Raw genomic sequence first — 20,198 nt, 5'->3', positions numbered from 1 at the left:
AGTCAACAGCACGGACCCCTATCCACAGCACAGATGAGTAATAATCACTGCTTGCCTGAGCGCTAATCCGCCACTGCCCGCCAGGACAAATATATCTCTAGAAATCTTTAAAGGCACTTCAGCTGTGTCAATACAACCATGATTTCCAGGGCCCTGGCGAGGGAAGGGCTCCAGCAGGATCCTAACTTGGTCTCTCCCTGCACTTCTCAGTCTCACGTCCTTCTGACACGCCACAGAACAGAATGCTGCCCCGATCACCACCGCCAGATACGCACCGAGACTACAGGCTCTATGGAGGTGCGCCTAAGGGAAAACGCTCTGCTCACGTGACTAGAGAGTGCAGGTGTCTACTCGAGTCTCACCTTTGCACAGGAAGTGTCATGAGGTCGCGGTCCAAGAAGAGCCTCAGAAGGAAGTCATGAACTTCTCCAAGGGTTTCAGGGCCTCCCATGTTTAACATCAATATTCCAGTTTTTGGCTTCCTACCAAAAAAATAAAATAAAAAATAAATGCAAGTTGATTTGTCGCCCCTGTGGCTTTCAAGAGTAGAATCCTGGTTCAGCGGGCAAACTCTCATCTCACCTGTCCTGTGAAAGGCAGAAACCTACAGACCCTTCCGCTGCCATCACACGGAGACCTGTCTGGGAACACACGAGGTCTCCAATTCTCCCCAGTCCCAGCTCAGACTCCAACCTTTGTCTCTGAGCTCCACCCAGGACACAGGCCTTCGCTTGCCTAGAGAGGTTTTCCTATTAAACCATCAGCCCTGAACAAAGCGCCAGTTCTTTAGGCTCGGAGAGTCAATGGAGAGATATGCAATGGTCCCAAGGCTGAAGCACCTGGGGGTGGCTTAGGAGCATTCAGGTTAAGACCTCTCCTCAACTGTCCAAAAGAGAGCCCACTCCCTACCTCAAAACGCTGACAATTCAGTGGGTAGGGTGCCTAGCCACCTAGCAGAGAAGGTTCCCTTGCAGTCTGAAACCTCCAAAGTATTCATCCTAGCCCATCGTTCTTTCTTCTTATTTTTAAAAAATATGCATTTGAGGGGCCAGGGCTGTGGTGTAGTAGGCTGCAGTGCCAGCATCCCAGATAGGTGCCAGTTTGTGTCCTGGCTGCTCTACTTCTGATCCAGCTCTCTGCTTATAGCCTGGGAAGGCAGTGGAAGATGGTCCAAGCGCTTGGGCCCCTGCACCTGCATGGGGGACCCAGGGGAAGATCCTGGCTCCTGACTCTGGATTGGTTCAGCTCCAGCTGTTGCAGCCATTTGAGGAGTGAACCAGCAAATGTAAGTCTTTTCCTCTGCCTCTAAGATAAAGAAATAAAATCTTTAAAAAATAATATTTGGGCCGGCGCCGCGGCTCACTAGGCTAATCCTCCGCCTAGCGGCGCCGGCACACCGGGTTCTAGTCCCGGTCGGGGCGCCGGATTCTGTCCCGGTTGCCCCTCTTCCAGGCCAGCCCTCTGCTGTGGCCAGGGAGTGCAGTGGAGGATGGCCCAGGTGCTTGGGCCCTGCACCCCATGGGAGACCAGGAAAAGCACCTGGCTCCTGGCTCCTGCCATCGGATCAGCGCGGTGCGCCGGCCGCAGCGCGCCGGCCGTGGCGGCCATTGGAGGGTGAACCAACGGCAAAGGAAGACCTTTCTCTCTGTCTCTCTCTCTCACTGTCCACTCTGCCTGTCCAAAAAAAAAAAAATAATAATAATATTTGAAAGGCAAAGCGACAGGAAGAAAGGGAGAGACAAAGATCTTTCATGTGTTGATTCACTCCTAAATACACACTCCCGGCTGAAGCTAGGAGTCCACAACTCCATCCAGGATCTTGTGTGGGTGGCAGGGACTGAAGTACTTGGGCCATCACTTGTGGCCTTCCCAAGAGCATTAGCAGGGAGCTGGATGGGAAGTGGAGACGGGACTCGATCCCAGGCACTCCACTATGGGATGCAGGCATCTTAAGTGGCAGTTTAACACAATGTACCACGATGCCACCCTGGCCCATCTTCCATCTGCTCCCTTCTCTTTGGTCATATGTTAAATTACTGCTGATCTAAATTATTTCTTGCTGTTCTGCCACCTTCTCTTGCCTCTCTTACTCCTTCCATGCGTGACAGAGTGGTCCTTTCATTTATTCCTTGGTTTTGTTGTTCACATTTAAAAAAATGAGTTACAGTTACGTAGTATAAAAGTCACCTTTTTAAACGTTTTTCATACATTCCGAAGCTTGTAATCCCATCCCAACTTTCTGCTTCCAGGCCACCTTCATCACTCTCAAAAAGAACCCTTATATCCATTAAGGCTACTGCTCATTCCCGCTCTCCTTACCCTGGTCACCACTAATCTACTGCCTAGAACTACAGATTTGCCCGTTCACGATGTCAGAGACATGGACCTCACACTTGGGCAGGTTCTTTCACCCAGCATGGAATGTTCCAGATTCACACGTGTTGTAGCAGGAATCACCACTCCTTCTGCTAAATAACAGCCCGTTTAGGGCCACATCTTCATTCACAGCTGGCGGAGCAGCTGTGAACGACGGGCCTGCACCCCACACCACAGTCCTGAGCACAGAGGGGTCTACTTCCTCAGCCTCCTCCCTCAGACCACCTCCGACCACCACGCAACACCATTCTTGGCGTGCTCTAACACCTATGATGTCACCATGATGTCTGAATCGACAGTTTTTAAACAGGCACCTACAGCACCTGGTCTGAATGTTAGGCAGCACAGTGTGCCAAATCTATACAGGCAGAAACCGTTTTCTTGATCAAACACACTGCAGGGAAGGGAGGTGGAAATCTGAACTCAGAACAGGAGCCAATTCCTGAGGAAGGGGCAGTGGTGCCTTAACCACAAGGGCAGGATTTTTCTGATTTAGACTCCCTCATAAAGATGAACTACAATCACCTTTCTGTCACTGCCAAACTTGGGGGAGGGGGCCAAAATGTCCCCGCCCCTTGTTGAGACCCATTGTCCTAGAGGAAGAGGGTTAAATCCCCCTTTTTACTAAACCAAGCAGCTACAGAAGCTGTCGTTTGTATATAACTTTTCCACAGAGAAGTCCTATTGCTGAATTAACCGAGGGGTTGAATCTTCTTTTCTTGATACCTGAAAATTCCAGCCGCATTATTTTGTGAAACTGTAATATTCTCTTAATCTTTCTACTTAGACCACCAATCTTTTCCTGGGATCCCGCCTTGCGCCCTCAAAATCTGTGACTCACAATAAATTAAGTGCATTTTTCCATGGACTGCTGCCAGTTACCAGATTACTGGTTAAGAAAGCCCAGGCTGAAGGACTTACCTAAGCCACAGAAGGTATCAGTGTGCAAACGGGATTTAGGACCGCGATTCTCATCTGCAACACCTGAGCTCAGAACAAGTGTGGCTTTAAAGGGGCTGTTGCTGTACCCTGCGGACCCATGTTGATCTCATACATGAAAGGGCCGCCCGCGACCTGAGGACGCCCCAGTACGCATGCACTTCATTCAAAACTGTGTTGTGCATGATCAATGGCGCATTAGCCAGCCCCCTCCGCCTCCCCTGTACTCCAGAATGTGAAGTGCAAAGCGTTAGTCAAGGGTCCCTGGCTCCTCTCCTCTCCAGACAGGGCACACCTGAGGCCAGGGGCAGCCTGGTCCAGTTCCCTTTGTTAGGACATAAAACAGAAAAAATATACTTAAAACTTCTTACTTGGAGGGCTGCAGGTGGACAGGAGGAATGACTTCTAGTGTTCTATGGCCAAGGAGCATAAATATAGTTGACAACAATTAATTGAACATTTCACAATAGCCGGTCGAGAGGGATTCTGAATGTTCCTAACACAAAGAAATGCTTTGAGTCTGAGTTCGTCGATATGCCAATTATTCTGATCTGATCATTACACATCGTACGCATGCACTGAAATGTCAGATTTTAGATATGTGCAACTACTAGGTGTCAAGAAAGAAAAAACCTTTTCTTAAAAACTCACTTGAAAAGGTTTCAGTGTTTGTCTTTGCTAATTTTTATATTCTGAGACTCTTAAAACATGAGCATTTTCTTCTGCACTATTAAATGTAAATAAGCTTATCAATTGATAAATAGACATTGATTCTATTCTACCGTCTATAGTCAGCATCAAGAGAAAGAAGCAAGACCCCAGCTCTTCATGAAACCTACAAGATGTAGTTGGCCGGTGGCTCTACGCTGCCTCCAGCACACAGCCCAGCAAACTGCAGCCTCTGCCTCCTGTGTTTTGTGAATAAAGTTGTGCAGGAACACAGTTCCACTCATTTGTTTATGTATCGTCTATGGCTGCTCTCACGGCAGCGGTGAACAGCAGCCAAAGAGACAGACAGCCTGCAGTCTAAAAAATGTATTCCAGGGGGAGGTGTTATGGCACAGGGGTCAAGCCACTGCTTAGGATACTGGCAACCCAGATGGCAGTGTTGGTTCAGATCTCAGTTACTCTACTTCTTTGTGGAGATGCTGCATAAGTGCCTCTGGGGGAGGGGAGGCACACCCCCTGAAATTAGAGACACGGCTGCCTGGAATGGGCACTCCCGCCCCAAGGAATGTGGCAGGGGGAACAGCGGAGGGCTAATGGACATGAATTGGTACCTGGAATATTTTTGAATTTGTAAATTTGCACAAGCATCTAAATGGGCCCATCTCTGAGGATTTACAACACAGCTCTAATCCCTATCTTAGACCACCAGACCAAATTCCTTTTCCCAAATCCTTAAGTTGATGTGTAACCTTGCCTACATGCCTGCTGGCTTGTAGACTTGCTGGTACCCTCTAAGTAAAAGTGGGAGTGCAAAGCTATCTAGAGGCACGCTCTTAGAATGGACACTCTCCTCATTTGAAAAACCCACACTTTTTAAAGATTTATTTATTAAAAAAAGAGATTTATTAATGTATTTGAAAGAGTTACACAGAGAGAGAGAAAGAGAGGCAGAGAGGCAGAGAGAGAGAGAGAGAGAGAGAGAGGTCTTCCATCCACTGGTTCACTCCCCAGTTGGCTGCAAGGGCTGGAGCTTCTTCTGGGTCTCCCACATAGGTGCAGGGGCCCAAGGACTTGGGCCATCTTCTTCTGCTTTCCCAGGCCATAGCAGAAAGCTAGATCAGAAGTGGAGCAGCTGGGACTCGAACTGGCGCTCATATGAGATGACGGCACTGCAGGCAGCAGCTTTACCCAATAGGCCACAGCGCCAGCCCCTGGTTACTCTACTTTTGATCCAGCTTCCTGGCAATGCATCAGGGAAGGCAGCAGATAATGGCCTAAGTGCTTGAGTCCCTGCCACCCAGGGAGCTCCTGGATCCTGGCTTCAGCCCAGTCCAGCCCAGCCCTGGCTACTGCAGGCACTTGGGAAATGAATCAGCAGGTGGAAGCGTGCTTTCTGTGTCTCTCCTTTTCTTGTCACTCTACCTTTTAAATAAATATGTAAGTGTAAAACAATTTGGGAGCCAACATTGTGATGCAGCAGGTAAAGCAGCTGCCTGCGACACTGTCATCCCATAAGGGTGTCAGTTTGAGTCCTGGTTGATCCTCTTCTGATCCAGCTCCCTGCTAATGTACCTCAGAAAGCAGTAGAAGACGGCCCAAGTGCTTGGGCCCCTTCACCCATGTGGGAGACCAGGAAGAAGCTCCTGACTTTGGGGGGTGAAACAGGAGATGGAATGTCTCTCTCTGTAACTCTGCCTTTCAAATAAATAAACCCTTAAATAAATAATTTACTCCCTAGCCCTTTGCAGAATAAGTCTCTCAATCCGTGGCATAGTCTGGTGTGTCACCTGGCATCTGTCTGGTCCAGCATAGGCACCAAGTGGCACAATGCCTTGGGGATGTCTGGCATCAGAATGACCCAGAGACAACCACCACTTCCCTACTTTCAATACCAAAAAAGTGCAAATAACCTACGTGTTCCATAATGTCAGGCTGGATGAATCAATTACAATTTAATAAACAACTCTTAAGCTATTAAAGTGCATAAGAATATATTTAGATGATGACCTAGCAAACAAAGATAATTGAAAAATAAAACAGAGCATTATCACATTAATATGTTAAACATATACTGAGTGAATACTAATGGACACAGAGACAAAATACTAAGATGATCAGGGATTTTTTAAACATTTTTGGTCCCATCTGTATATTCTCAAATGAACTATTTTTTGTATTAATATGATATAAAGTTACTTAATAAAATTAGGGAATTAGATTTTATTTAATTTTAATAATCTAATATTTTTTAAAATGTTTTAAAGATTTATTTATTTATTTGAAAGTCAGAGTTACACAGAGAGAGAAGGAGAGGCAGAGAGAGAAAAAGAGAGAGGTCTTCCATCCGCTGGCTCACTCCCCAGTTGGCCTCAATGGTCAGAGCTACACTGATCCGAAGCCACGAGCCAGGAGCTTCTTCCAGGTCTCCCACGTGGGTGCAGGGGTCCAAGGACTTGGGCCATTTTCTACTGCATTCCCAGGCCATCACAAAGAGCTGGATCGGAAGTGGAGCAGCCAAGATTTGACCCAGCGCCCATATGGGATGCCGGCACTGCAGGTGGATTTACCTGCTATACCACAGTGCCAACTCCTTAATAATTTAATGTTAAGACTACTTTTGACTCTAAGATAATACAGTACTGAAAGAATTATTCTTCCAGGGTTCCACATTGAGTCAGTTCTTCAGTTTACACCAAATCTTCATGCCAATCCCTCAGTACCTATGGTTGAAGTGGGAAGAGGGGCAGGGTACCAAGTCCATCTTTTAGGGGCACAGGAAGTTGAGAAGAGATGATCAGGGCCCCAGCCCTAATTGCATGTCCCCAGCACACTTAAGCCTAATTAGCACTCATTCAGTGAATCTAAGATCACACAAGGAAAATAATTAGCACAAAATTAAAATATCGACTTCTTATGGCTGTTGAACTTTACTGACAACTTCTGGTCTAGCAGAAAGGTCGAGGAGTTCAGCAGGTCCCAGCTACTTTCTTTCACTCTGCCTAGTGATAAGTATGCGATATCATGTACTCATCTAAGTTACTTCCCTCTGGGTCAGCGTGTGGCACACTGGGTTAGCCGCTGCTTGCAATGTCGGCATCCCATTGGAGCACTGGCTCAAGTCCCAGTTGCCCTGCTTCCAATCCAGCTCCCTGCTAATGCATCTGGGAAAGCAGTGGAAGATGGTCCAAGTAGGTGGGCCCCTGCCACCCACATGGGAGACCCGGATGAAGTTCCTGGCTCCTGGCTTCAGCTTGGCCAAGACCTGGCTGTTGTGGCCACGTGGGAAGTGATCCAGCAGATGGAAGATCTCTCTCTCTTTCAAATTAGTAAGTAAATCTTTTAAAAAAAATACATAACTCCCCTTGATAAAGCTTTCCAGGGCCACTGTAGAAAGCAAGAGTGAGAACAGTTAGCTTCTTACTGAGGAAGACACTCAGCAGGGCCCTGCCTACCCACCCCCAACCAGCAAATGGCAAAGGTGAGGTATGAAACACATTATTCATTTCTGTAACAAATTAGAAATCATATATATGATCTATAATTAGGTTCCCCGTGTTTCCAGATGAAAAACAATGACACGGTTTCCTATAGAGATTGTGGGTGGACCAGTTATTCTTTATCCTGTACAGGACATTGACTTCGTAGGTATAATTACATTAGGTTCATAAACACATTTCTAGCCAATGTATAATTTGTGTTATGTGACATATTCCAGAACCAAATTCTTAGATGATTTACAGACTGTCTGCACTCGACTACATGTCCTTTATCAAAAGCCCTGTTTGGGGGAAGGTGAAAATCTGTAGTGTAACAGCTACAGAAAGGAAGCCAAGAACACACCACACAGTTCCTGATGCATCGGCTTTCTCAGCACCTCTCCTACAGGGCAGCTGTATCCGCCGGGGTTTGCATCGATAAAGAGAAATCCCATTTTGTGCCTGACACTAGACTCATACCTCTTCTCCAGTTGAACTTGAGGTTTTGTACTTTGGGCACGCTGGGTTGTCTCGGCGGCGGCAGCGGCTGTACCCGACTGGCACCTCCATGGCTGATGGGCCCTCGAGCTGCCATGCACCGCTGTGACAAAATTAAAGTGCTAGCATGAAATCTAGCTGAACAGTAATTTCTTTTTGAGAGGTCCTCGGGGCATAATTCCTGGCTTTAAACTTTAAAGAGATGCGACGGCAGAGGTGATTTGCTAGCATTGCTCTGCAGGCGGGTAAAGGCACTTAAGGCCTCTCCAAGGGGCTGGGGTGCAGGGTCGCTCCCCTCGCACGGAGCAGGAGCAGCTGCACGGAGGCTTTCCCGAAACCGCATACACCTCCTCTCTCCACCTGGGCCAGACTTTGTTCCCATCCCTCATGAGAACCACAGCACATTCTAAACACTGCTAACGGGCAGAGGCAGCTTGGATGACAGGTGAGGGGCTTGCAGAACAGGTAGTGAGCCACTGACTCAGGGAATTAAAACTGGGCCAGTTTTCAGTAAGTTATGGATCTCACTCCTGCCGCCAAGTCTTCTCAGGAAAGCACCTGTGCTGAGAACCCCGGTGTTGCCCTTGGACCCTGACAAGGACGGCCTCTGCTCCACAGGGCCCACTCTGGCCCTCCTCCCATTGCACCCCAGCTGTGGGGCATGTGGGCTTTCAAGGCCATGGGGACACGCCTCCCCCATAGTCCCTGCCCAACGTCCCACACCAAGCTCCCAGGAGCCGGGACTCCAGACTTCTCTGCCCTGTCCCCACAGCCCCACGCCCACTTCTAGGGTCTGCATAGGCCTCTATTCCATCCTCCTGAGGGCAGATCATGCCATCTGTATAGGCGATGGTTAGCCAGAAGGGTGTGCAAGGGGTGGCTGTTGTAGGGCCAAGAATGGAACTGGGATGTGCAGACTGGAGCACTCGTGTGTGCACACAAGACACATCACCCAGGAAAAAGCTGGCGCGAGGCTGAGGAGCAGGGAAGCAGGGTTGCAGGCAGCTCTCCCGAGGCCTCCACATTTCTGCAGGAACCCTGGAGAGTTCGAGAACTTGCCCTTCCAGGCTGTTGTGAAGGCTCATTTGTCAGTGTGGGAGCACAGAGCCTATGCTACAACGTGTTAGCCTGCCACCTGACATGTCATTTATGTGGCTCTCTGGACACACTGACCTGGGACCCACAGGAGTCAGTGGTAGGCCTGGGTGGAGGAGACCATGTGCCACACTTGGTTGTAGCATGAAGAGTGGTGGGTTTTACAAGCACAATGAAATTCCACTGGAGCCCTAGCGTAAGTACGTGGGACAGTGGTCACCACTGCACCCCACGCTCTACACAGGACCTCCAACTCCATTCTCAAGCCAGCAGGTGAGAAACCAGCTTGAAACCACTTTCCTCTCCCCTCCTCCTCCAAGCAGAGATGTCCCGGTGAGGAATTCTGACTGCAGAGCAAGCAGACCTGTCTCTGACTCCTGCCGTGTCACTTACTAGCAACGTGACCTGGCGCCAGGGTGAAAGCTGGGCCTCACCTTCCTGTTTTAAAATGATACTGGGAATGATGTTGTGGCACAGCAGGTTAAGCTGCCGCCTATAGCACTAGCATTCAAGTCCTCGCTGCTCCACTTCTGATCCAGCTCCCTGCTATTGTGCCTGGGAAGGCAGCAGAGGGTGGCACGAGTGATTGGGCCCCTGCACTCACTTGGGAGACTGGGAAGAAGCCCCTGGCTCCTGGCTTTGACCCGGCGAAGCCCAGAGTGTTGCAGGCCATTACAAGAGCGAGTAGATGGAAGACCGCTCTCTCTCTCTCTCCTCTCCCCTGTAATTCTGCCTTTGAAATAAATAAAAAATAAATCTTTTAAAAAAATGATGGGGGCTGGTGCAGTGCCATAGCGGGTAAAGCTGCTGCCTGCAATGCCAGGATCTCATAGGAGTGCCAGTTCCAGACTCAGCTGCTCCTCTTCCAATCCAGCTCTCTGCTGTGGTCTGGGAAAGCAGCAGAAGATGAACCAAGTCTTTGGGCCCCTGCACCTGCGTGGGAGACCCAGAAAAACTCCTGGCTCCTAGCTCCAGATCAGCCCAACTCTGGCCATTTGGAGAATGAACCAGCAGATGGAAGATCTCTCTCTCTGCCTCTCTGTTAACTCTGGCCATTTGGAGAATGAACCAGCAGATGGAAGATCTCTCTCTCTGCCTCTCTGTTAACTCTGCCTTTCAAATAAATGAATAAATCTTAAAAAAAAAAAAAAAAGGATGTATCTTGCTGCTGGGATTCCTGTGAGGGTGAAAGCAGATGAGACAAGTGACGTACCCTGTAGTGTCTACCTCGTGATGCGTGCTGGCACTATTTCCACTCGTAAATTTCTAGAGTATAGGAATTACACCTGCTCTGAGGTTTTTTTTTTTTTTTAATCACCCAGCATACCTATGAGATATAGTTATCTCCAGGCCACCTAATTTCCAACTTTCCAGATTGCACAGCTTCCCAGTGGAACCAATTTATGGGAGCCTGTGTTGAACAATCCTCACTAACTCAAAGTGCAAGTGGAGAGATTGACATAAAGAAGTTCGATTCCACTCAAATGCGGTCTCATAGCAACACCCTTGTCCTTTAGACAAGTCTAATTCTGAACTTCATGATGAGATTTCACCAGGTTGTTAGTCATGCTGCCATGTCCCCAGTTCCTTAGATGGATGAAGCTACACTGGGTTCCATGAGGTATGGAGAAGAAAACTTAGACATTCTGGAATTTGATGGCTGGTAAAGAGATTTCCTCCTGTGAATCTAAAAAACGAAAAAAAGGAGGGAGAGGAATTTGGGGTGGGACTAGATTCTCCCATGAGTGTGTCAGGATTTCCTGTTACAAGCGTGGAGCTGGTGGGTCTCGCTTTAACTATTGCTATGACCTCTACTTATAACATTCTCTTCTCCACGACTGACTGAATTTCAGAGGAGGGGGAAGCCACTAGTGAGGGTCTTTTCCATTCAGGATTCAGTGTTAACACATTCAACCCACAAGGTCACCTCTACATACCTCCTCGAGTGAGCTGAAGGTTCTAGAACAACAAAGACCGTCTCCCACCAAATGATCAGTGTCTGTCTAGCTACAGGAGTTTAAATAAGGAGTCATTCAAAGGACCAGCTGAGGCCGGCGCCACGGCTCACTAGGCTAATCCTCCGCCTAGCGGCGCCGGTACACCGGGTTCTAGTCCCGGTTGGGGCGCCGGATTCTGTCCCGGTTGCCCCTCTTCCAGGCCAGCTCTCTGCTGTGGCCAGGGAGTGCAGTGGAGGATGGCCCAGGTGCTTGGGCCCTGCACCCCATGGGAGACCAGGAAAAGCACCTGGCTCCTGGCTCCTGCCATCGGATCAGCGCGGTGCACCGGCCGCAGCGCACCAGCCGCCGCGGCCATTGGAGGGTGAACCAACGGCAAAGGAAGACCTTTCTCTCTGTCTCTCTCTCTCACTGTCCACTCTGCCTGTCAAAAAAAAAAAAAAAAAAAAAAAAAGACCAGCTGAGACCCTGAAGAGACCCAGCACCCGTTGGAGGAGGCCCTGCAGGTGTAGGCAACACTGTGTAGACAGCATGTGTTCTGGAGCCAGAGATCCGGGCAGAAATCCCACATGGGACCAACAAGGAACACACTGTGCTTGGGCGGCTCACTTTTCTCATCTGTAAAGGGGTGATAAGGCCAGCCTTGCAGGGCTGCTATGAGTACTGGGGGTGGGGGTGGGGGGGCCCTTTGTCCCTCGTCAAGAACAGTGCCTGGCACACTGCATGTGGTTAGGCAAAGAGGTTAAGAACTCCCAAGAGTACAAACTGGCCAGCTTATGAATTAAGCCAGGTGTTTCTGCCCACTCTCCTTATATAGTTATCAATAAAAGTCATCAAACTGAGAGAGACAGGAAGGAAAGCTGATGATGATATAAAAAAACAGAATTTCCTAACTCCTGGACAAACCTGATAGGTGAGTCACTAAAAATACACTCATAACTTAAGAAGTCTAGGGGCTAAAATAAATAAAACTGAGCATTTAAAAAAAAAAAACTTCAGGGGCCAGCACTGTGGCACAGCGAGTTTAAAGCCCTGGCCTAAAGTGCCGGCATCCCATATGGGTGCCGGTTCTAGTCCCGGCTGCTCCTCTTCCCATCCAGTTCCCTGCTATGGCCTGGGAAAGCAGTAGAAGATGGCCCAAGTCCTTGGGCCCCTGCACCCGCGTGGGAGACCCGGAAGAAGCTCCTGGCTCCCGGTTTCGGATCAGCCCAGCTCCGACCATTGCGGCCAATTGGGGAGTGAACCAGTGGATGGAAGACCTCTCTCTGTCTCTGCCTCTCCTCTCTCTGTGTAACTCTGACTTCCAAGTAAATAAATAAAATCTAAAAAAAAAAAAAAGGATATAATTCATATATACAGGGGAACTTCAAATGTTAGTGGGAAGTAGAATTAAAAGATAAGCTTATTTTGGTGGAAAATGCTTTAACCCATGCAATTTTTTCTAGTATGCATTTTCTATCAATCACAGTATAAGGAGACCTAATTTATATAATACAAATATGGGGTGTGTGGCCCACTCAAGAAGTTCCTCCCTAATTTTGTAATATGTTAAACAGAGTATAAAACTTCACTTTCCCATTTAACTTTGAGAATTCATTTTTAGAATATTACTTATTTTTTAACCTAATGTCAATTCTTTCATATCAACCAAAATAAGTATTATAAATACACCTAAAAATCAGGGTCTGTATCGCAAGTGGCCTTCAAATCTACTGCTATGGTTTCTGAACACTTCCATTTAGTTCCTTAGGAGCAGACGACGGATTGTTTACAGTTCTCGTGCTGGTCCAGGAGCTGGGGTCGGTCAGGGTTGGAGAGCTCGGTGAAGGCCAACAGTAACTCAGTACTTCCTTCTGCATTGGCCTTCCTGTGCTCCCCAGGGTCTTAGTGAGCTGACCCCCACTGTTCACTGGTCCTTATGATTGTTCTAACACAGGCTATGTAACAAGATACCGAGGTTCAGGGTGGAAGCTCTCACTCCCTCTAAGTAGGTGCCAGGCTGATGCACTACGGGAACTTAGAGAAACAAGTCAGGCCGAATGCATTAAATAAGCACCTTCCCCGTTCACAGCTGTGGACACGGTGAGTACCCACTGGGCGCCAGGCATGGTGCTAGGGTGTTCACTCACCTAGCCCCTGCTCATCTCCATGGCACAAGGCGAGGCCTGACTGCTCTCCATGGACATGTCCCAAAGCTCAAGCGAGGCTGGGCTCCCAGCTCAAGGTGCACACAGCTAGGAACACCGCCCTAAGCAGGTGTGTGTGACCCAGCGTTGGTCCCATCAGCTCACCCCGCGGGCCCAACCCACATCCACAGTCTATATCAGAAACGTTGAGGCTGTTCAAGGAGCGCAGGTGATCCCCAATATTTCTAGCAGACACTGGCCCTGGCTGTCCCCACCGGCTAGGGCAGACAGGTGCCCCATCGCCTCCATGGTCAGGGAGGGGGCCGCAGGGCGGACGCCCGCGGTGATGGAGGTGACGACCGCGCCCCAGTCCTCTCGAGGGCAGTCCCTTGAAGGTTCTTTCCCTCTGGAACCCCCACCCCCACCCCCAACCTGTTACTACACCCCTGCTAGGGCTACGGCCAATCTGCTGACCGACGGACTCCCTCCCTGCGGCTTCCCGGGGAAGCCAGTGCTCCCCTCGTCCCTCCTCCAATGGGAGGGCCCGTCCCTGGAGTGAGCGGTCCACTGCCCACCCCCACCCCCAAGCCCCTGGCCAGGGGTCCCGGCCTCGGTGGTGGCCGCCACAGACCCACTTACACGGACAGCGGAACAGGGCGCCCGCAGCTCGCAGGGCCGCAGCCATGTTTGTGCCGGCTGAAAGCATTTCCGGGGCAGCCCGAGCCCGGGACCGGGGTTCCTCGCAGCAGTGCGCTCAGGTACCGGCCCAACAGAAGCCGAACCCAGGGGGGGTTCCCCCGCGAGCCCCAGTCCCTTATCCCGCGCGGCCGCCCCTTGCTCCCTCGCTCATTGGCTACCTACCTGGTCGGGGCGGGGACTCTGGGGCGGGGCCAGACGGGAACACGCCCCTGGCGTAGAGCCCGCCCTATGGCACGCTCCCATTCGCTGCCAGGAAGCGTGGTTCCTGGGGCGGGACAAGAGGGGACACGCCCCTCGCGGAGAGCCCGCCTTACTGGAGCACTCCGATTCGCTGTTTTGGGGAGGCGTGGTCCGGAGGGCGGGTCAGACGAGGACACGCCCCTCGCGGGGAGCCTGTCCGTGCTGGGGCCCGCCCCTACATGAGATAAGGCTGCGCTGTTGGCTCAACCACTACCATGGATGTCAGGGCACTGGACTCCTGGTTGTGCTGGACGGATGCCTTGGTGGCATCTGCCAAGCTGGCCAAAGCAGGAGCCGCGGCCACGACTCAGCAGGGGGCTTTCTCAACGTGCCTGCTGCTACTCCTGCCGCTTAGGTGTGGGATGCTTTTGCCTCAGTTCTCCAGTTTGCCTGCATAGTCACGCACAAGTGTGCATTACACATTTATGTCACATTCCGTTTCTTTGCATCACCGCTACGCAGCAGCGCTTGCCGGGTGACACTAGAAATGCAAAGGCCAGCCTGGCGGGTGCATTTCCTGAAGGGAGAGTTTGATGAGGTTTGTCTGTACCCTACTGGAACACGCACCCTCCAACTCACCCACAGAGGTTGCAGGGAGCCAGGCACACCCCCCTCGTGTCTAACCATCCCCACCCATCTGCCAGCTCCCCCTGTCCATAAATGTTCACAGCATGGCAGAGTGCAAGACCAGAAAGGTCTCAGGAATCACTCACTGAACAATTATTGAACACCTCCTGTGTACACTGAGAAAACAGCAGTGAACACGGCCAACAGGGGACTCACAAGAGGGTTAGGGGTCGTACAGAAATAAGTACAATATGCACTAGGGGTCTTCAAAAACTAACGGACAGTGAGCATTAAGAAAGAACTATGCATGAATTCCACTGTTTTTTTTTTCTCTAGAAAAGACACTTTTAATTCCATTTTCCACGAGCTTCTTTGTAATATTTTGAACGATGGACCGTCATAGAGAAGAATGAGCAAGGTTGGGGAGTGAAGAGATGCCAACTCAGGGGCTCAGAGACGCCTCCCTGCAGCTCAGGCTAAGGCCTGAAGGAAGAAGGAGGGCCAGGGGCACGCCAGGCGGAACATTCCATTGAATTAGCCTCTTGGCTATTACGGTTTCCTTTCGGTTATAAGCACAACAGAAGATGTCAAATTAAATGGATTGCCTTTCATATGCTCTACCAGATCTTAAATTCGAGCAGATGTTCCCTGAGAAAAGGAGAGCAAAACTTGCCCCAGGGATCAAACCACCTAACATTTTGCTAATTATAAAATCTCATAACAAAAACTGTATCGGGTTTTTTTTAATTTATTTATTTGAGAGGTAGAGTTACAGATAGAGGAGAGAAAGGCCTTCTATTTGCTGGTTCAGTCTCCAGATGACCGCGATTGCCAGAGTTGAGTTGATCCGAACCCGGAGCCCAGAGCTTCTTCCGGGTCTCCCATGTGAGTGCAGGAACCCAAGCACTTGGGCCATCTTCTGCTGCTTTCCCAGGCCATAGCAGAGAGCTGGATCAGAAGAGGAACACCCAGGACTTGAACTGGTGCCCATATGGGATGTCGGCGCCAGAGGTGGAGGCTTGGCCTACTATGCCACAACTCCAGCCCCAAATCTGTCAATTGTAAATGGCCCTTTCAAGAGGTGAGCTTTATGGAAAATCTACTTCTCTACCAAAAGCCTGAACCCGTTTCTTCTAAGTGAACCATAAAGACAGCATACTTAGCAATGCTGTGCTAGCAGATGTGTGGACGAGACCAGAGAACTGACAAGGGCAGGGAGCTTGGATGTGTGCGTTAGATGAACTGTTCTCAGTCACCTCTGGGAGGCCCCAGGTCAATCACCCCCGCCCTCCTGGCCTTGGGCCCCTCCTGCTAGCGGGAGATAACGGGCTTCTGGCCCCTCCTGGAGAAAGGCTAATGATTAGTGAGGAGGCATCAGGTACCAAGTCCTATAGGCTCAACGTCGACGGTGAGGACAGGTTAACTGTGGACCTGACCAGATGGAGGCAGGAGCTATCCCGCAGGCTTTATTAAATATATCAACATCATATTTTTAAAAGCAAATTCACACCATTTCATTCATTTTATTCACAGCTTGTACTTGCATTTTTACTGTCTTTTAAAAACTCATTCAAAAATCCCTCAGATCTAAAACCTCCTAAGGAGTCATAACTGAAAACAGAACATCATATTTTTCCCCAACAGAGGGTACCATAGCAATCCTTGTTTCTAGTCGGTGGCTTTTCTATTCCAAACATCAGCTAGAGCAGCTTTCCAACAAGTGTTTACGATCTTCTGAAATGAAAATATAGAATATGCTTTAAAGCTGTCATTAAGCACAGTCCTTAAGCCACAGATTGTGAACTCCCAATACAAGTTGCCTAAGAAAGCTGAAAAAGCCCTTGAGAGGCAAAAAAAAAAAAAAAAACTTTGCAAGATTATATGGGATTCATATACCAGTGTACTTCAAAAAGTTCATGGGAAAATGGAATTAAAAGACAGGGTTTGGGGAGGCATCGTGGCCCAGCAGGTTAAGCCATCACTTGGGACGCCTCCCTCCCATGTCAGAGTGCCTGGTTCAAGTCCTGGTTACACTTCTCCCAATCCAGCTTCCTACTAACGCACCTGGGAGGCAGACAATGATGGCTCAAGTACCTGAGTCCCAGCCATCCACATAGGAGACCCAGATGGAGTCCCTGGCTCCTGGCTTCAGCCTGGCCTCGCCTGGCTGTTGTAGGCATTTGAGGAGTGAATAAGCAGATGAAAGATGTCTTTCTCTCTCTCTCTCTCTCTGCCTTTTAAATAAATAGATAAGTGAATAAAATACAAGGTTATTTTGATGCAAAACTTCTTTGAAAAATATAATGTGCATTTTCTATGAACTTTTTGAAGATCCTTTGTATACATAGATCTCCAATTTTTCAGCAAAATAAACTTTTTGAGTTTTATTTATTTTCCTTTTATTTGAAAGGTAGAGAACAAGAATCTCAATCTACAACAGCCAGGGCTGGGCCAGGCTGAAGCCAGGAGCCCCACTGACCTGTGTGGGTGACAGAGGCCCAACTATTTGAGCTGCTGCCTCCCAGGGTGTGCATTAGCAGGAATCTGGAACGGAAGTGGAGCCACTACTTGAACCAGGCACTCTGATATGGAATGCAGCCATCCCTACTAATGGCTCAAATGCTGTGTCAAATACCCTACAGATTTATTATTTATTTGAAAGGCAGAGTTAGAGAGAGGGAGAGACAGAGACGAGAGAGAGATCTTCCATCTGCTGACTCACTCCCAAGATGGCCACAATGGCCAGGGCTGGACCAGACAGAAGTCAGCAGCCAGGAGCTTCCTCCAGGTCTCCCAAGTAAGCGGGGGCCCAAGCACTCGGGCCATCTCCTACTGCTTTCCCAGATGCATTAGCAGGGAACTAGACTGGAAGTGGAGTAGCTGGGACTTGAACCAGCACCACAGGTGGTGGTTTACCTGATATACACAGTGCCAGCACCTTTAATTCCTTTAATAATGAGCTTTTTGAAGTACTCTCATGTATATAATTGCATTTTTTTCTTACACATCTTTGGAAAAAATCATGCCAATTCCATTAGCAAACAGAAAGCTACAGGCACCGTGTGTGGGCTGTCTCACACAAGCAGCACCTCTGCCCCGGTGACTTAATCAGTGAGGAAAGCTGCCACAGACAGCCCTGGCCCATCAGCCTCTGATCCTAAACAAAATGAATTTGTTGGCTTCAGCTCGATGCTTCAGGGAAGCGGGGCTTGCCTTTACCCATTATTTGCACTGACTGGCAACTCTGAGCTACACAATCCAAATTTAGATTACTCAACTCTGTCTCCTTAATCAGAAAAAGAACAGGGTGGGGCGGGGGGGGGGGGTGGTGAGGTGACGTGTTCAGCACAAGAGAAACAGTGGCTGCGTGTGACAAACGGTGAGAAGCCTGATCGATGCTCCCCACAACTGCTTTATGACAGAGGCCACCAAATCCAGCCAACATGATGTGCATTTGACTGACTTAGTGATGGGCTTATCAGACCATCCACACATACTTACTGAGTGTCTGCATTACAGCAGGCAGCATGGATGATCAAAGAGTGAAAAGGTAGCTCATCTGTTTATGAAACAAGCCCTTCTATGTGTGGAGTCACTTTACATCAGCCATATAAGGTGCACTGGCACACAGCAAAGAAAGGGGCAGTCTCTGCTGTCACAGAACTGCCTTTCTAGAAGACTGTTTCACAACAAATGCAAAAGATGCATGTGGGGACTTCAAAAAGTTCGTGGAAGACGAAATTAAGTGACAAGTTCATATTGATGCCAAAAATAATTGAAATCTACGTATAGCTTTTTCATGATACTCATTTCCCATAAACTTGGTAAAAATGCCTTGTATGCATGGCTTTCAGATTTTTTTTGCACCAAAATAACCATGTTTTGTTTCATTTTTCTATGAAGTTCTTGAAATATCCTTTTATAACGTAATGTCAGGAATGGCCAGGCCATGAAGAGGCACAGAGGTGACCAAGGAATGGAGTGGGCCCGGAACTGCTAGTTTCGGTAGTGCAGGCAGACGTAGCCTCTGCAAAGATGGCCTTTCAGCAGGGGCCTGCAGAGACGGAGGGAGATGGGGCAGGGCGGGGGGGAGAGTAATGGTTTGCAGCTGAGGGACCAGCCAGGGCTGGGGGATGCATTTGAGGTGTGCATTAGTTTCCTAGACTGCTGGGAACAAAGTGCCACAACCAGGAAGAAAAGTGTTGTCGCCAGTTCTGAAGGCTTTACTAATCCAAGATCCAAGAGCGCAGGGCTGTGCTCCCTCTGAAGCTGTGGGGAGAATGCTTCCTCTCCCCTTCCTGCTCCCAGTGATGCCCCGAGATCCTGACATGCCTGCCCTGTGGCTGCATCACCTGTCCCTGCCTCTGTTGTCACATGCATGCCGTCTTCCCCTCTCACAGATGCCAATCAGTGGATTAAAGCTCTATCCTAATAACTTCATTTTAACTTGAAGACTTGTGCAAAGAACCTTTTTCCAATAAGGTCACCTTTTCAGGTACCAGCGGTTAAAATGTCAACATATTGGGGCCGTTGCTGCAGTGCAGCTGGTTAAGCCACTGTCTGCAGTGCCGGCATCCCAAATGGGCCCTGGGTTGTGTCCAGCTGCTCAAGTTCTGATCCAGGTTCCCTACTAATGTGCCTGGGAAAGCGGCAGAAGATGGTCCAAGTGCTTGGGACCCTGGACCCGCGTGGGAGACCCAGAAGTTCCTTCCTCTTAGTTTTGGCCTGGCCCAGCCCTGGCCATTGCAGCCCTTTGGGAAGTGAACCAGAGGTAAACCGCCACCTGTGATGCTGGTTTGAGTCCCAGCTGCCCCACTTCTGGTATAGTTCCTGGGAAAGCAGCAGGTGGCTCAAGTCCTTGGGCCCCTGTACCCACATGGGAGACCTGGAAAAAAACTGTCTCTCCCTCTCTGTAATTCTGACTTTCAAATAAATAAATCTTGAGAAAAAAAAATAAAAAGCCAACCCATTTTGGGGGGACACAACTCAACCAGCGGCAGGGATATTAGAGAACAGCAGGAGGCCATGTGGATACCCCCCCAACGCAGGATTTGATTTCCCAGTTACTTTTCTCCCCTCCCTGGAGCGCTGGGCAGTTGGAGAGCCTCTGTCCTTCTTGGGGCGAGTGGGACAGTCTCCTGGATTTCCTTTCACAGAGGGTCGGGGCTCTGGCCCTAACTGCAGGGCCATTCGAGGGGCCGGGTATATGAGGAGGCCACCGTGCTTAGGATGGAGCGAGTCCTTTCGGAGGGTTATAGTCTGGGGAAACTCACACACACAAAGGCCTCAGTGCCTTCCTCTGGGTTCAATTTCCAGCCCTAACCTTCAGCTCTCCCTCTGAGCCCCATCCCTTAATTCCGATGCTCTGAGATGTCCCATTCACGCTCAGCTAGGATTTAGGGAGCAGAGTACTGTCTAGCCAACGTGTTTATGGAAGGGGGACGGGAGGCTAGCAGATGCTTCCCCAGCTACCACCTGGGAGATGAGGAAGCCGCTCCCCCAGGTGGGTTAGAACTACTCGGAGGGCCGGATAGGAGGGTGTTGACGTGGGAGACCCC

The 20,198-nt window shown here is 49.5% G+C and overlaps 1 protein-coding gene across 6 annotated transcripts in view; it reads right to left on the bottom strand.

Annotated features, from left to right (window-relative positions):
* FECH (ferrochelatase) overlaps window positions 1-14,006 on the bottom strand; it is a 40,229-nt gene extending 26,223 nt beyond the window's left edge. For 2 of the 6 annotated variants that reach the window (XM_008261397.4, XM_017344203.3), the window contains exons 1-3: window positions 13,774-14,001; window positions 7,941-8,061; window positions 363-482 (exon numbers count right to left, since the gene is read on the bottom strand). In XM_008261397.4, coding sequence (XP_008259619.3) covers window positions 363-482; window positions 7,941-8,061; window positions 13,774-13,840 — 308 coding nt within the window. In that variant the 5' untranslated portion in view covers window positions 13,841-14,001. Of the gene's footprint in view, window positions 1-362; window positions 483-3,686; window positions 3,807-7,940; window positions 8,062-13,773 lie in introns of those variants that run through there. The other 4 variants (XM_002713647.5, XM_017344204.3, XM_070050122.1 and 1 more) reach the window with 4 other exon arrangements.
* Window positions 14,007-20,198: the final 6,192 nt, after the last annotated feature.

This window comes from Oryctolagus cuniculus, chromosome 10 (genome assembly GCF_964237555.1).
Source record: "Oryctolagus cuniculus chromosome 10, mOryCun1.1, whole genome shotgun sequence".
In the NCBI taxonomy this organism is placed as follows: Eukaryota; Metazoa; Chordata; class Mammalia; order Lagomorpha; family Leporidae; genus Oryctolagus; species Oryctolagus cuniculus.
This window is presented reverse-complemented; position numbering and strand designations above follow the sequence as displayed.